This window comes from Panicum virgatum, chromosome 4K (genome assembly GCF_016808335.1).
Source record: "Panicum virgatum strain AP13 chromosome 4K, P.virgatum_v5, whole genome shotgun sequence".
Lineage (NCBI taxonomy): Eukaryota > Viridiplantae > Streptophyta > Magnoliopsida > Poales > Poaceae > Panicum > Panicum virgatum.
The window spans coordinates 209813-227161 of NC_053139.1; the positions used below are offsets into that span (position 1 = coordinate 209813).

The 17349-nt window shown below is 46.3% G+C and overlaps 3 protein-coding genes across 4 annotated transcripts; 1 reads left to right on the top strand and 2 right to left on the bottom strand.

Moving 5' to 3' along the window:
- Positions 1-2153: 2153 nt before the first annotated feature.
- LOC120702313 (uncharacterized acetyltransferase At3g50280-like) lies at positions 2154-3896 on the top strand. The gene has a single exon (XM_039986039.1). The coding sequence runs from the start codon at positions 2303-2305 to the stop codon at positions 3725-3727; it is 1425 nt and encodes a 474-aa protein (XP_039841973.1). The 5' UTR covers positions 2154-2302; the 3' UTR covers positions 3728-3896.
- Positions 3897-4759: 863 nt separating this feature from the next.
- Positions 4760-10219, bottom strand: LOC120702314 (protein MEI2-like 2). 2 transcript variants are annotated; one of them, XM_039986041.1, is made up of 13 exons: positions 9891-10219; positions 9329-9375; positions 9097-9249; positions 8314-8780; positions 8005-8163; positions 7758-7874; positions 7513-7664; positions 6965-7059; positions 5974-6880; positions 5803-5887; positions 5636-5704; positions 5318-5497; positions 4760-5225 (listed from the first exon to the last, which is right to left on the bottom strand). In XM_039986041.1, the coding sequence occupies exons 2-13, from the start codon at positions 9351-9353 to the stop codon at positions 5100-5102; spliced, it is 2535 nt and encodes an 844-aa protein (XP_039841975.1). In that variant the 5' UTR covers positions 9354-9375; positions 9891-10219; the 3' UTR covers positions 4760-5099. The 2 variants fall into 2 exon arrangements, with proteins under 2 accessions (XP_039841975.1, XP_039841974.1); XM_039986040.1 differs by having other exon boundaries at positions 5974-7059; positions 9891-10199.
- Positions 10220-11166: 947 nt separating this feature from the next.
- Positions 11167-13948, bottom strand: LOC120702315 (homogentisate 1,2-dioxygenase-like). The gene is made up of 8 exons (XM_039986042.1): positions 13615-13948; positions 13287-13520; positions 13080-13159; positions 12536-12703; positions 12282-12457; positions 12115-12184; positions 11861-12015; positions 11167-11760 (listed from the first exon to the last, which is right to left on the bottom strand). Exons 1-8 carry the CDS (start codon positions 13803-13805, stop codon positions 11452-11454), a joined length of 1383 nt encoding a protein of 460 aa, XP_039841976.1. The 5' UTR covers positions 13806-13948; the 3' UTR covers positions 11167-11451.
- Positions 13949-17349: the final 3401 nt, after the last annotated feature.

A 17349-nucleotide genomic window follows, 5' to 3' on the forward strand; every position in this document is an offset into this window, starting at 1 on the left:
ACAAAGTTGTCCAGGTCTTTCAAAAAAAGAAGATGTTGTCACATATCCAGACTGATAGTGAGGAGCCGAGAGCCAGTAACAGCAATAACCTAAATATTATCACTGGCTGTTCATGTTTATAGAATAATTTGTCTGAAAAGTAATTATATTAATATTTTAGGACTAAATGAGTACAATAACAAATAAATAGGCTACCAAAAGTAATTATATTAAAATTTGAGGACTAATGAGTCAAATTTAAAAAGCCTGCGCTGCTACAAAATTAAAATAGCTTACATTCTAGAGCAGATGGAGATGTAAATAAAGCAAGAGAGAGGGGTAGCGACTGATTTGGAGCGAAGAGATCAAATTAGGAAGGTAATTTATTTCTGAGGCAGAGCAGATACTTAGTATATGTCACCAGACACCAGGAAAGACGCCAATAATGTATTTATATAGGAGAAAATAGAGAGTACTACGCTATAGGCAAGGGGCATGAAATTTCCCCATGGAAGCTACGGGCAGGCAGGTATGATGTCACGTGTGACGACGGGCATATAGAGGCGTGACAAGGCCATGTCAGTCAAACAAATCTAAGGTAAGAAGAGAGGGGGCAACAATAATCGAATTGAGTCCAATTTTAAACATCTAAGAGCAATTCCAACAAATGGAGTCTGCTTCTATTTTTTAAGGAGTTTCTAAATTTGCTTCAAGTCTTGCAATAGTCAACGATAGCCTAAATGTTAAGTGGTGAACGATCGGTCACCCATGATTTAGCAAAAAGTCGGTATACATGGCCGTTTAAACGGTAAAAATCATTTTTCACGGCTAATCGGTCTACATGGCTACCTATCGAGTAGTATTTACACGTTGTGTAAATGGTATAAACGGCCATGTAGGCAAACAGTGGCAGTAGCCCTCATTTCAATTTATAATAGCGGATCCAAAAATGAAGGGTGAGCAATTTTGGAGCTCCCCCCTAAAATAGAGGGTCAAGTAGAGGGTCCGTTGTAGTTTTTATTAGCCTTCTAAACTTGTGATAGGGGGCTCTTAGCTAAGAATCGAGAGGAACAATGTAGTCACCAAACAAACCTTTCTAGTTTTGACCATCAATTAGTAAAAGTATTATGTAAACTGATAACCAAAAATAATTTACCCAAGCAATACATCCTCTCTTTTTATTATTTATTTAACTAGATAAAAACACTGATATGTACGGGTGCCCTTTGTTTAATAAAAAGAATTGAAAACTCTCAATGAAATTGGGTTGAGCGCTCCCCTGGTTCAAAACTTTGTGTTAAACTTAGTCAATTCATGTTTTTTTTTTCTTCTCATTTTTTGATTTTTTCTACCATTGAACTCTCCGTTTTGAATCGATCGTGTAGATATTGTAACTTTGCTTTCTGCTCCCTCCAGTCGCAAATTACAATTTATTTCGACTTTATTAGATGCATAGTTTTTACTCTGTATCTAGACATACTGTATATCTAGATGCACAGTAAGAAACATATATCTAGAAAGATGACGTATCTAGTGAAAACTATAGCCTTCGTGAAAACCTGTGCAAACTACAGTAAAAAGTCATCTAAATTCACAAAAAAATCACACATGTAGTTGATATGATGATACACAATTTTGTAAAATATTATATCCAAACTCGACTTTGTTTGTGAGATATAAAAATAACAAATTTCAAGCCAACAAGCTGTCCAGATGATTTGTTAGAAATTTGCTATTTTTATATCTCACAAACGAAGTCGAGTTTGGACAAGATATTTTGCAAGATTGTGTATCATCATATCATCTACATGTGTGATTTTTTTTCGTGAATTTAGATGATTTTTTGTCATAATTTGCACGAGTTTTTATGAAGATTTAGTTTCCACCAGATATATTCCCTAAAAAGCTATAACAAACTGTAGTTTGGAATGGTGGGAGTAGAGATTATTATTATTATTATTATTATTATTATTATTATTATTTGACGGCTGCTTTACCAAATTCTTAGCTAGCTATCTGGAGTTATTATTATATTAATTTGGTGCCAATTTCAAAGATATTAATTGATTTCCTGTCTCAAGGATGATGGGGGATTAGGCGTGAATTATTTACTGTTGGTACAAAAAGGAAAGGAGATTTGGTGGCAAACGAGGAGGAAGCAGTAGTGATCTGCTGACTAATCGCTGGCGACTGACTCCTATAGCCGGGTCCTAGGTACGCACTAGGCAAGGCCGCCGGCCGCCGGCCGCCGCCACCAACCACAAGCTCCTCCTCCTATAAATCGGCAGGTCTGCTGCTTGCGCCGGCGGCAACCAAGCAAGCAATGGCGGCAACCTTGGTGCGCGTGCTGTCCCGTCGCACCGTCAAGCCGCCGCCCCGCCCGCGCGAGCGCATCCCCCTCACCACCTGGGACATCTCCATGCTCTCCACCGACTACATCCAGAAGGGCCTCCTCTACGCGCCGCCGCCCTTCTCCACCGCCCGCCTCCTCGACCACCTCCAGGCCGCGCTCGCCGACGCGCTCGTCGCCTACTACCCCGTCGCCGGCCGCTTCGTCACGGAGCAGGAGCAGCACCCCGCCGGCTGCTCCGTCTACATCGACTGCCACGGCCAGGGCGTCGACATCATCCACGCCGTGGCCGACGGCGTCGCCATCGCCGACGCCATCCCTCCCGACGCCGACGTCCCGCGCCTCGTCCAGTCCCTGTTCCCCCTCGACGGCGCCGTCAACCACGACGGCCACCACCTTCCCCTCTTCGTCGTCCAGGTCACCGACCTCGCCGACGGCGTCTTCGTCGCCTTCGTCTACAACCACGCGCTCTCCGACGGCACTGCCTTCTGGGACTTCCTCAACGTCTGGGCGGGGAGCGCGCGCGCGCGCCTCTCCTCAGGCTCCGGCGCCGACAACCAGAACCAGAACCAGTTGCCGCCGCCGCTGCTGGAGCGCTGGTCGCCCGACGGCTCCGGAGCCGTCGTGCTCCCGTACCCCGACCTCACGGGGCTCATCGAGAGGCTGTCCCCGCCGCCGTTGCGCGAGCGCATGCTCCACTTCTCCGCCGAGTCCCTGGCGGCGCTCAAGGAGCGGGCGCGGCAGGAGCTCCTGGCGGCCGGGGACGCGGCCGGCGCGGCCGCCGTCACCAGGTTCCAGGCGCTGAGCTCGCTGGTGTGGCGCTGCGTGACCCGGGCGCGGCGCCTGGCGCCGGAGCAGCCCACCGTGTGCCGCGCCGCCATCAACAACCGCGCGCGGCTCCGGCCGCAGCTGCCGCCCGAGTACTTCGGCAACACCATCTACGCCATCTCGACGGAGGCGGTGCGCGCGGGGGAGCTGCTGGAGCGCGGCCACGGGTGGGCGGCGGCGGCGGTGGGGCGCGCGGTGGCGGCGCACACGGACGCGGACATCCGGGCGCGCGTGGCGGCGTGGACGGCCAAGCCCATCGTCTACACGCTGCGCTACTTCGACCCCAGCGGCGTGATGATGGGGAGCTCGCCGCGGTTCGACATGTACGGCTGCGACTTCGGGTGGGGCAAGCCGCTGGCGGCGCGCAGCGGCAGGGCCAACAAGTTCGACGGCAAGGCGTCGCTGTACCCTGGGAGGGAGGGCGGCGGCAGCATCGACGCGGAGCTGGTGCTGACGCCGGAGCACATGGCTCGGCTGGAGCAGGACAAAGAGTTCTGGGCGGCCGTGACGCCGGACAAGCCGTGTCCTCCTCCTCCGGCGGCGGCGGCGGCGGCCAAGGGGAAGAATTGATTGCCCGACGCCTGCTGCCTTGGAATTTTATTTGTTACTACCATATACATAACAATAGTAGTGTTTTGTTTCCTTAATTAAAGCAATATATAAATAAATAATATGCAGAAGGAGACATCAGTCAAATGTAACATTCATGCCATCAAATCAAAATTCAACTATGCCACTATATGTCCGGAGCTTCAAAACAATATCTCACTTTTAGTTTAGTATCTTTTAATCAAATCAAAGTGGTGAAGTTGCTCTTTCAAACACAAATCATACTTCCTCTGCCATACAAATTAGTTACAAGTTATTTCATATCATATATATTATTGACAAATTATTTTTTTTCTTAACTTTCACGAGAAGTAGATAAAGGCATAGGTGACAAAATGTTCCTTTTCCTAACATTAATTTACTACGAAGTTATTTTTCTAAAATTTTCAGAGTACAAAACACTGGTCTGTAAAATTATTTTTAAGAATATGACAACTTTCCTTTTTGAAAAATATGGTGGGATCATAATTTCCATTCTAAGAAAGTTTAAGAACTCTCTCTCTCTCTCTCTCTCTCTCTCTCTCTCTCTCTCTATTTAGAATTTACCTTTTATAAGAACATGACAACTTTCCTCTTTGAAAAATATGGTGGGATCAGAATTTCAATTTTAGGAAAGTTTAAAGACTCTCTCTTTGAGGTCTCTCTATTTAGAATTTAGCAATGTATTATGATGGATGATGTATCGGGAACCATCCCAGCAAAGAAGGAAAGTAGCACTCGCCTCCGAATTCCGAAATGCACTCAAATTCCTCTCTCTGATCTGATACAACATAGCACGGTCGGTCGCATACGAGGTGCCAACATAAATACAACATACATAGTTGCTGAACCAAGGATCTTCTTGGTTGGATACTAAAATATGGTGGCATACCAAAATATGGGTATACCAATTTTTCTTGCTAAAACCTCGACAAATTTTAAAAAGCACTTGGACAGGTAGGCTACTTTTCTGGCCTTTAACCAAACCACTTGCCCACATTTTGGTACGGCACATTTTCGAAGCGAGCTAATCAGAACCGATCAACACAAAGTTTTCACTGTACAGTTTGTCCAAATGTCTCCTTACAGCACGACAACCAAAAGCAAGCGAGCAAGCATGGATCCAATCACATCTATCTGTACACAGGGGTGCGGGCGGGCCTAATCATTAGCAAGCTCCCAGCTCCAACTTCAAGCTCGCTTCCAGACTTTCAGCTTCTGGGGGGCGACATCAGTTGCCACAAAAACCACTAGATATCCCATGCCACACCACGGCACAAAATCCACCTCTTTCTTTATACAATTTGGGGGTCGATACCTTCACTCTAGACAGTTAGATTTTTTTTGGTTATCATCACAAGCTCCCGGCCATATGCATGGAGCTCTCTCCTGTCTTCACGTCATCTTCATCGTCAAGTGAATCACCTGTCCCATCTTCCACAGGCATGTGGATGCATATGCCATTGATAGGAAATGCTTCCTGGGTTTCATTCGTGGTATTAATAACACTAGATCTACTTTCAACAGCATGCAATTATCTTCAACAACAAAATGCCAGAGCTGGCTGTTTACCTGATTTCCAGATTCCAGACCATTGGGATGAAAAAGAATGGGCCGGCACCTCTTATCCTCATTCATCAAGCTTGAATTCTGAAAATGTGATATCAGCGCAGTCCGTCCTTGGATTCTAGCATAAGCCAAGGAGGCTACTTTCTCACTGTTGAACTTCTCCCATTTCTTCCCATTAAATGCCTGCAGATTAAAGGCAAGATATCTTTCAAGATCCACTCTACTGGTAATCTGGATTCACTAAGCTACACATGGAACAATATCTTAACTCTGGTATTAACATTCATAAACAGAGGAGAAGGGCCGAGAAACAAGGCACACCTGATAGAATGATATAATGTGTGTTGGTGATATCATGTTAATGAATGCATATCCAACATTGCATTTGTTCTGCATAGGCACAACATAAAGTAATTTAAAAAATAGTTGCTGGCTGTCAAAATATACCCGTGTAAATCAGCAGCGCAAATGAACATGACGTCCAGTACCTTAAAATCAATAGGCAGATAGAAGAAGTCATAAGTCCCTTTGTGAAGTTCATCAATCGCAGCCAAAAGCATCTTAGATGTATATCTGTTGGATTCAGGAGTTAAAAAAAACTGAATAACACAACCAGCTAGCAAATATTCCAAATGAAAATGCGATTCGAAACTGCATACTTGTTGGGAATGTTTTTAATCATCAATGTCGTCCTAGTATCATCGCCTTTGCTAATCTTCTCCAAATCAAGCTGGTACTGCCTCTTGCTATCGGCTTGGAGCGCACTGCTGTCAACTCGGCGGTTACGGGCACGATCAATTGAGCTGTCAAGTCCGAAAGAGCCAGGACCTTGGTATGTGGGGTTACTGTAGAATGCATGTCCCAATCTTGGTGACAGCATCGGTCTGAAGTTACTAGAACTATTATCTGTCAGACTTCCACTCAGAGAAGAAACAGAACTCAAAGAAGCACGGCCAGCCAAGTTCAGCATGAGGCCTGCCCCGTTTCTGCCAGTACCAATATTTCCCATGTTCCCAAACCTGACTTGCTTCATAAAAGATGTCTCTGGCGATTCAGGTAAGAAGCCAAAATGGCTCTCAAATGGAGCACCTGAAGGGGCAGAACCAACATGATGATGGTGGTGGTGCTGATCTGAAGACCCAAATAACGAAGCCTGACGGCTGCTGTGCAAGAAGCCTAGCCCCTGAGAGCGGCTATTAGATGACAATGCAGACCCAATTGCTGGTGGACGCCAAACAGGGGATTGAGAGGTTTCTGAATAGGGCTTCGGACTACCCCAGAGAAATTGGGGCCCAGATAAAGTCCCAGGACTAGAATTCAAATGTTCACTGTTGCGATCCTGGTATGAGTGGGAGTGCTGAAATGCAGTTCCCAGGGACTGGTTGCCATTTGAGAATATTTGATCATATTTAGACCGATTGCTATCCTTCCCAATAGGTGCAATCTTCACAGCATTTGACATTAGCGAAGGCATTCCGATTGGACTCATTCCATTTCCGGTTGGAGACCTGTTGAAAGCCTGCAACATGTTGTTATCTGTTGGACTACTATAGTGAGCCCATACCCCTGCCACACAAGGATAAATAAAACTTTTACAAACAAGTGAGTGATTGCAAAATACATGAAACAGCAAAGCTCCAACAGAGGTACCTGGAGGAGAGTTAGCAATAGGTGAACCAACATGAGGATGTCTATAGCTTCTGGGCTCCTCTTGGTCCAAATCATGACCAAGCTGCTGCATCAAGCTAAATCAGAAGATAACAAGAAAACCTCATGGATCAGTAGAGTACACCAGAAACATTCCGTGAAGTAAGTAATGAGTACCACATGTATGAAAAATAAGTACAAGCATAGGCTGCCTAAAACTCAACGAAGATCTCTTTGAGAGAGACATGCATATCTACATTTTACAGAATGTACCATTCAGTGTAAAATGATTCAGTGGAAAGAATTATAGAAACTGTCAAATTGAAAATGAATTACTCAAATAAACTGAACATGAGACCAGAGTTGTAAAATCATCGGAAGTAACTTTAAACCTCCAAAGTATCATCACGAGTATGTGGTTTGTAAAATTATCGGAAGTAACTTTAAGCCTCCAAAGTATCATCACGAGTATGTGGTTTCAAGAAACACAGAAAATTTTAATGATATTGAAGAGACATATAAACAAATGGAAAAGAAACTCAAAATCATACTTTCTACGTGTTCCACCAGGACGACTTGGTTCCAACTTGATTCTTTTTCCAGCTATCTCACTTTTATTAAGTGATCGAAGAGCAGCCTCTGCTGCTCTTACATCATAGAACTCTATAAACTTATGATGCTTTTTGTTTGGTGTCTCTCTTATCTGCAAACAGAAACCAGAGCACCATTGACTTGAATACAGAAAGAAGATTGGAAGCAGAATGAAGGGAAATAATACTTCAAGTGGCATCCTAACCTCTTTTACTTCACCATATACCCCGAAAATCTGGCGAACCTCTTCATTAGAAACTGACGGGTCCAAGTTAAATATAACAAGAGTTCCTTGGTTTAAATCTTTGTCAGATGGATTCTCCTGCAAAAATCAACACAACAATCATTCCGAGTACTTTCGTTGGTTGTTTTGCAAAACACAAAAACAATCATGCGAAGAGGTACTTTTGTTGGTGGTTTTGCAAAATAAAAAAAAACATTCCAAGAAGTACCTTTGGGATGGAAAAATGGATGTCCAGCTTTCTCCTCCTCAGAGGCTTGTTCTGCAACGCACGCATTGCATTGCGTGCCGACCGGATATCAAAATAAGATATCATTACAAAACCCCTGTGCTTTGTTGCAGTGTAGAGGGTTCTGATATCCCCATATTGCTGAAATCGCAATAATAAACATCATCAGGCCCATACAACATAAGTGTGAAGATTCAGTATGGGAGACATGGCATGAATGATAAATGACACGGGGTTAGCATATACAACATAAGTCATGGAGCATCTAGAACCATTGAGGTATTTTAATACCTCAAAAAGAGAGCGCAGTTCAGAGTCTTCAACATTGCTATTGATGTTCCTTACAAACAATGTTCTGGAAGGGTGTTCTCCATACGGATGCTCCCCAGCCACAGTCCCGGCAGCGCTTGGGACACCATAAGGGCTGATCCCATTGCCTCTAGCCCCATCAGCAATACTTGAATTCGCAAAACTAGCCGTGACACTCTCCAGAGGATCCAAGTCCAGCTCCATGCCCCCTCCGCTGCCAAATACATCAAACTCTTCCAACTCCTCCGTGTTATTTGTCTTCCCAACTGGTTCGATCTCATCTGTGATCCCAGCGAAAAACTCATCTTCGTCAGGCAGCAAGTCATCTATCTGGCGAAGATCAAAATCAAACTTGTAGTCCTTCTCTTCTGGGTCATCATCAAGCACTTTCATTTTGGCAGAAGTGTCATCCATTGACGGGGTACCATGTGCAGAATCAGGAAAGTTCACTGAAAGGAAAAAGGGCAGGAGACGTGGTCAGGATATGGGAGGGAAACATATATGCATTAATTAAAAGATTAGATTTATTAGGTTTCTGACGCATCACAACAAATGGGGGCAGCATGAGGCTGCATATTGGACATTTGGACTCTGCAAACAATCATTTGGACCCTCTTACCCCTTTGCATTATTATCTCTAAGACATCCAGACACAAATGTTGAGACAGGAAAGCTACTAAATTTCAACAGCCAGCAGATAGTAAAGCGTATGAGCATGTAGTATGCAAGTGCATTAAGAAGATGCATGGGAAGCGGCACACATACATTTCTCGTGAGGAAGAAGCGGCAGCGAGGTTGAGAAGAGGCTTGCATCGCCCAAGCCAGCGTGTGCATTGAGCAGCGGTGGTTGAAGGATCCTCCAAGGGTTGTTACTTGCAGCCATCTGCCTGGGCTTGGAGGCAGGGGGCACGGCAGGACCTGATAGAAAAAGAATATGTGGTAGATTAGCAGCAGAAGATGGAGGCGGGAAGGATGATCTTTTGCGGAATGCACCGACCTGGCGGGTTGAAAGGATGGTCCATCACAGCAGCATTGGAGGGGTACCTGCAGAGCAAACAGAGGGAGGTAATAAGCAGCAATTGAGTTATGGCCACGAAGTTGAGCAATCGCAGTTGCAATCTAATAGGACGGAGAATTTGGTCCGGTGGACCAAGGAGGCAAGGCAAGCATACATCCGTGGAGCGGTGGATAAGTCAAACCGTGTAAGGTAATACTATCGTATCCTATAAGCAACGAAGTTTGACCCCGAGAGAAGCCGACGCTGATACTGGAGGAGGAAGCAAAGCAATCCAGCTCATAAGATGAATCTTATCTTACAGAAGACCTAGCGAAGCCTCTGTACTGGAGGAATCGGAAGCAAGTAGGAAAAAAAATTTGGGGGCGGGGAATACACTAGTGCACAGGAGGGTAGGTGGCTAGTGGTAGTAATCACAAGAGGGTGGGGATGAGGAGGAGGAATTAAAATTAATCTTAATCCGTGGAAGCAGCTGTCCCGCGCGACACGATGGCGATCAGGGTGGCATGGCAGATGAAATCAAATCAAAGAACTTGCAACTCACCTCCGGTGCGGGTGCGGGTGGAAACCCTAACGAGGGCCTCCAGATGCTGTGGGGGGTTGGAACTTGCAAGGGGGACGACTGCGAGAGGCGGGCGAAATCTTGCAGTCTCTTCTCTCCTTCCCTCGTCGTCCTGCTCCTCGCTCCCTCCCTCCCTCCCTCGCTTTTATATATATGTGTATATATTTATAAGAAGAAGAAGATGAAGAAGAGGAAGCGGCTGCGGCGGCGCAACTTCTCAATCAACAAGCCATTGCCGTCGAGTTGAGGTTGAGGCCAGCACAAGAAATCCCATTAGATTTATATTAAATAAATTTGTTGATTTATTTATTATCCCTGTCATCAAGTGAAGGTAAATAAATATTATTTTTTTTGGGCGAGGGGGAGGGATAGCGACAGCGATATGATTGGGGGGCGGGTCCATCTCCATCCTCCCGTCCTCATCTCTTCCGCCCAATGACATGCGGGTCCCACGCCCACTGGGAGGCTCACATGTCAGACGGCTAGTGGACATGTGGGGTACCATGTGTCAGTGGCCAGCAAGCGCTCTAGACTAGTACTCTCTCTCTCTCTAGGCTGCATTGGAATGGCGGCTGGCGTCCGCCCCTTCCCCTGTGCCTTGTCCAGTTGTTGTTGCCCCGCCTCTTGCTGGCTCAGGCTCAGCTTCCCTCTCTTCCTTCCTTCCTTTCCATGGAGGATGATGAGAGCAGAGGGAGCATTTTTTTTATTTTATTGATCAAGAGAGTAGAGGGAGCATGCGAGTTCCATCCATCCTTAATTCAGGTCAGGTGGTTGATTTGGTTGGATTCCATGCCATGCCATGTCTCCAGAGCTATCTATCTGTCTCTTCAGTTATCCATCCATTCATACATGCATCAGCAGCAAAATTAGATGCGACAGCTGGTAACTGGTCGCATTGCATTCCAAGGACGACGCGTAACTCTCTGACGCCGTGCTGTGCAAGTGCAGTGCCGTCCAATCCAACCCAATCAGTCCCAGAGGCCTGCCTGCTGCTGAAATCGTAAACTCGCTTCACAACTTGCAACAATAACAATGTAGGATCGATCGTGCGTGTTGCTTACAGCAATATATACTCTAGTATATACAGTTGTAAGTTTATTAGAGCAGCGCTTAGCAGAGGTTGTCAATCAGCAATCAGCAGATAATCAATCAATACACCTACCCTCCCTACTTACATAAGCTACTAAGCTTGTGAAACCGACCGCTAAAATATCACATTATTCCATTTCCATCCATGCCACAACTTTTCCTCTCACAATGCAAGTCGCGCTCCACATTGCCTCTGAACCCTTTTCTCAATCAACATGGCACCACAGATTAAAACACCAAACGACCCAATGCTTGCTTCCTTGCTTACTTCATCAGACATAAAACATCAATCATTCTTATGTGCAATCTACCTACCTACCTACCTACCTGCAGATGCTAACTGCTTGCTTCTGTTATATTCTATTCTACAGACTGCATCTTATTATTACATACAGATTATTCTGCCTTTTACACAACACGACTACGGGATAGTATAAGCTGGCTGGCTGGCTAGCTAATCTTTCTCATCCGCACTTGCAGCAGGCTCGCTCGCTGTGGCTCCAGTGTCATGTGAGAAGTGCGACTTCAATCCAATCCAGCATTGGTAGTAATCAAGGTCTCGGCACGGCGAATCAAGAGCCCACCTGCACACACGAGGGATGAGCGAAGACTCGAACATGAACGCCAACGTACCGCTGAGCCTGAATGGCTCATTGGCATCAGCACGGCTGATCGTCGCTTCGTATGTCTTGGTGTCTGGTCCATGTGGTGTCATGCAGCTGTGAAGGCTAGCACCTCCGGGGAGAAAACCATCAGCCTTGGCCTGCATATACAAGACCAGCTCATTGCATTGTGTATCATCCTTGAGCATAACATAACAGCTGGTTAAGAGTATGTCATTGATCCATCCAGATGCATGTTACCTCGTATATCCCATAAATCAGGCCCATGAACTCACTCATGCAGTTGCGATGGTAGTATGGAGGACGGAACGTATTTTCAGCAACCAACCACCTTGGTGGGAATATTACAAAGTCAAGTAATGCGACGCCAGGCTTATCAGTTGGCGCAGTAAGGACTGCAAATCAAATCAACAAGCAGACCCTCACACATGGTTAGCAGTAGGCCTCAAGATGCAGCCAGGAATGAATTATGCAACTAAAGGAAATTCAGTTACCTGTGTTGACTGAAGGATCACCATGATCAAATAGGACCGTATTAAATGGGCAGAACCTACTCAAATCATACTGAATGGAAAGGAAAAAACAAAATAAAGTCACTGTAAAAGTGAGAGAAAAAAAAAGGACTCACTCAAGAGACACCAGCACTGCTACAATTGGCTACCTTGTATGGGACATAATTCCCATGCCATGCAACCACATTGAACGGAGAAAAATCCTGCGTGGCAGTGAATAGTTCACCACCATACTTGTGCACTATTGTGTATCCAGGGCGGTGGACCTGCTCGAACCATGCTGTGGGGGAAAGGAAATCCCTTGGTGAAGCCAAACCATTGGCACCTGCAGAGAGATATAATTAGATTCTGATTCCAATACAATTGGAAAAGGGAAGCCGAAAAGGGCATGTGGTAGTATTACCGATTGGGCCAAGATCAGGGAGCTGAAAGTGGGTGCCGAAAATCTCAGAAACATAGCCTCGTGAGGGGCCATCAGGCAAGTCGATGGCAAAGCGGAAGCCTTGAGGAATCACAACAATTTCGCCAGGTGAAACTAGCATCTTTCCACATTCGGTTGTGATCAACAACCCTGGGCTTGGTAGCAAAAGAAGAGAGTGAGCATGTGTTGTGTGCTTTTTTATATAAAAAAAAGTGTTGTGTTTCCAACTTTCCATAGAGAAGGCATGCGTCATCCCAAGATTGCAGCGAAAATTGAAGGGACGCAAACATCATCTATTTTGGTTTGTTTTGGGGGGAACAACAGAAGCATGCATGTGATCGTTAATTGCTACCCTAATTGCTATGGACCTATGGTGGTGATTGTTAATTGGGTCTGATGACAAAACAAAAGAATATGCGAATGCATTTTGAAAAAGAAAAACAAAGTTATTAAGCCGTTAGGTGAGCGGTGAGCCTATGCCTGTCAGAGAGAGCAGAGGAAAGGTGATCAGAGGACGACGACTTACTTCCTTGCTGGGGAACAATGAGGAAATCACCATCCGCGTTGCAGAAGGCGCATCCGTCCATGGACTTGCTAGCAGCGTACCTGGAGTAGAGTAGAGCAAGTAGTACATGATATGAGGAGTGGAGGAGCCAGTGGTGGTTGTGAAATCTCTCAAAATTAATTCGCCACCCAGTATAGTATAGAATAGAAGAAGTAGAAGAAAACAAACATGTGGACGGCGTATCCGTGCCGGAGGAAGGAGCTCCCGGCGCCGCAGACGGTGTAGAGGCCGTCGATGAAGTCGAGGGGCGGGTCCAGGGGCACCTCGGGCGGCCTCCAGCGCAGCTGCGTGGGCGTGGCGGCGGCGGTGGAGCGGTCGAACTCCCCGACGAGGCGGGCGTGGGCGGGGCTGCGGGGGTGGAAGGGCTCGTGGGTCACCGATGGCTTGATCCGGTAGAGCCACCTGCAGCACATGGACATGGTTGGTTGAATGAATCTGATGGAGCAAGCGATGAGATTGCTGCAGAAAGGACGGGAAGGAGAAGGGGGCGGCGTACGTGCGCAGGTTCTGGGCCCGCGGGGTGGTGAAGGAGGTGCCGGAGAGCTGCTCGGCGTAGAGGCCCCGCGGGCACACCAGCGGGCTGTTCTGGCCGACGGGGAGAGACCCCGGCACCGCCTCCGACGAGAAGGTGTTGCCCAGCCCGGAGAGGTAGCGCAGCTCCTGCTGCTGCTGCTGCTGCGCGGCCATGGCTGCTGCTGGGCCTGTGATGATGTGATGGCGGAGGGAGGAGGAGACGGGCGGGGCAAGGCCTCCTAGGCGGCTCCTGCGGTGCTGGCTGCAGCAGCAGCTGCCTTTCCCGTCCTGTAATAAAATGGAGACTCTTCAGTTCAGTCTTGACTGCTTGCTTGCTGCCTTGCTGGAAGTACATGTCTATCCTGATAGTAGATCGATTGGGCTGTTGCTTCTCCAGCATTCCTTCCATTTTCCCCACAATTAAATTAGATCATTATTATTATTAGAAAAAAATCCATTTTACTACCATGTACTATGAGGAAAGTCCGGATAACCCCCTAAAGAATATTACCTTTCACTTACCCCCACTGTTTTGCAAACCGGTGCACTATTCACCTTTAATCCCCACTCTAATCTGATTTTGCTGACTAGATGGCTGTTTTGCTGATTGTTGTGCACACGTGGCTGGTCCAACGTGGCAGACATGTTTGGGCTCACTTAACCCCCTCCCGATTCCTCCCGGCCCCAGTTGCCAGAACCTCCTCTCCTTCTGCCGCCGCCGCCACCCGTCGAGTCCTCTTCCTCCTCTCGTCCGACACTGCATAATCTTCATCGTCAGTTTCATCATCATCAGCCATGTTATTAAAACATCGTGAAAACGTCGTCTTCACGACGTTTACACGATGAAACGCCATAAGATTGTGAAACGCTCGAACGGTTTTGACAAAATCACATAAAACGACGTTTTATGGCGTTTAAACGTTCCTTTTATTCATTTTGGCGTTTTACCTCGTGAAATTCGTTTAAACGCCACTGCATGGACGTTTTAGGTGCCCATCAGCCCCTCCCAGTCGCCCCATCCTATTCCGATTCAGATCTGGATCGAGTCCCTCCCGTGACTCTGTCTGCCGGCCACGCCGCCTCCTTCCTCTCTGTCCCCGTGCCCCGCCTCCCTTCTTCTCCGCGCCGGCGAGCCGTCGCCTCCTCCATTGGCCTCCCGCTGCGCCTGCGCGTAACGCCGCCGCGCCGTGCCGTGCCAGTGCCAGGGCGCTCCTGCGCGGAACGCCGAGGCAGTGCGCGTGCGCGCTGCGCGGAACGTCGGTGGCTCGGTACCAGGGCGCTGCCACTGCGCCTGCCGCGCGGAACACGGTTGCCAGTGCGCTGCGCCTGCCGCCAACGCCGCCTCCGCGCCTCCAGCAGCTGCTCCAGCTCCTTGACGCCGCCACGCCGGTGCCAAGACGTTACGCGGACCGCGGAACGCTGCTGTCGACCAGACTAGGTAAGCATTTCTCATTCTATACCACCCCTCTGTAATTTATATGCTCTGCTTATCCAGATCCAGGTTAATTTGAGCTACTTAGCAGTGTGATTTGCCTGTGGCCACTTGATTTACATAACCATTCTTGAAAGAAACATTGTTATCCTCAATTCCTCATTGCTTACACAAGAGGATGTTGTCTTTAATCAGAATTTGTTTAGGGCTGAGGGCTCATATACCATTAGTGAGAATGGATTTAGTTGTATTTGACTCCGATTGTATTTGACTCTTGCATAGTTCTTAATTAATGAGAATGCTGCTGTTGTGTGCTGTCTAGATGGCAAGTAGTGGCGATGTTGGACGAGCTAATGCATCTGCAGAGAGTTCTCAGAATGATGGATACGATCCGTTAAAAGATCCAAGAAGAAGGCCAAAATCTAGTGACCCATGATGGAAGTACGCCTATTATGTTGAACCTAGCAAGCGAGATTTGATCCAATGCGTTCTTTGTCCAAGAAAGATTAAAGGGGGGATCATTAGGGTCAAGCAGCATCTTGCTGGTGGAAGCACAGAAATTCTTGTGTGTCCCAAAACCACACCTGAAATCCAGAAAGAGATGAAGCCAGCTTTGTATGCAGGAAAGAAGGACAGACCCGTTTATGATGACTTAGAAGAGGGAGATGGAGAGGAAGATACTGTGGAAGTAATAGAATCATCTAGAGCAGGAAGCAATAGTAGCTCAAGATCAACCGGCAAAAGAAAGGATGGCCGCTAGGTTCCAAAAAATGCGTGAAGAAGGAAAGAACTTTGATCCTTTAGTTCTTGAAGATTTTGATTGGGACAATGAGTGGGTTGATCCATTTGCTAATTCAGCACCTATTGGGGGTGATCCTCTTTTCACATGGGACCATGTTGATCAAGCCGCTGGTGCATCTACACAACTTCAAGGACGTAATTTTCCTAGGCGAGCTCATGGTAGTCATGTGTCAAGAATTGTTCAAGATGAAGATGAAGATGATGCTGATGTGGGTGAAGAAAATGAGAATGATGATGATTTTGTGCTTGATGACCTTGATATGGATGACGATGAAGCAACAAACAATGGTGGCAATGGTGAAGAGGAAAGGAATGATGATATCAGTCTTTATGAATTAGATGATGGTTTTTGAGACATCATAGATGGGAGATTGAATAATGCTTGTGTGCTTATTATTGTGCTTGTGGTTGTGGATTTGATTTGCTTGTTTATGCACTTGTGCTTGTGGACTTGTCATTCTACTATTTTATTTTGTTGTTTGCTTGATTGCTTTGGTTATGGACATGTTATTTTGGAACTATTATTATGTGAACCTACATTGGTTGTTTGATATTTAACTAGTTGTTTGGTATTAAACTTAGTATATTGTGTGAATTAATTATTTATATTGATATTTTCCTATATTATTTGTCACTACATTTAAATGTTTGTTTAAATGTTTACAAGACGAAATCTGCTCTCCAACGTTTCAACATTTTATCGTGCTAATAACATGGATCATCAGAAGGATTGCAAAATGTCAATTTGTTGGGTGAAGTGTAGAATCCTCTCAACTTCTCAACATCCCTTCTAGTATTCTCAAGAGTTCTCTAAATCCTTACTTGCTGAGCTCCATCAGACCTGAACAACTCTACATATACCTCAGCCACTCCACCCTCTGAAATGCAGTCTGCCATGTACAGACATGTTTTTATCATCTGCTATCCTCCTTAACCCAAGTCCTAGATCTGATCCTGGGAACAACCAGTGAAACTCAACCTTGTCTTGTTCAGATAAGTCCACATGATCACCCAAGAAGCTTCTCAATTCTGGCACAGATAACTTGTCCCTATCCAAGTATGACATGTACACTCCCCCACCAACATACTTGAGATCATCATCAACGAAGTCAAATTGCCCTCCACAGTGAAACCGAACTGGAAGAATTTCTGTAGGATCTCTGGAATCCCCTTCCCCATCCATTCCCCTAGCAGTTGTCAAAAATGAAAAAAATTCAGAATAAAGATTCAAGAAGAGGCACTTCCTTTCAACGTTTTCATCATCAGACAATATACAAGCTTATCTGTAATCATCATAACCCATTCCAATCTAAAGAACGCAAGGCATCCCTTTCTGACCGAAATAATCCACATCAAAGCCCTCAATTTCACACTATGATCGATTCCGCCAAAAACGAAAGGAAATACCCCAACCCTAGCCGACTCAAGATCACGATTCTCACAAAAAAGGCATACTCAACAGGTGGGGGTGGGGGGATCGCACCT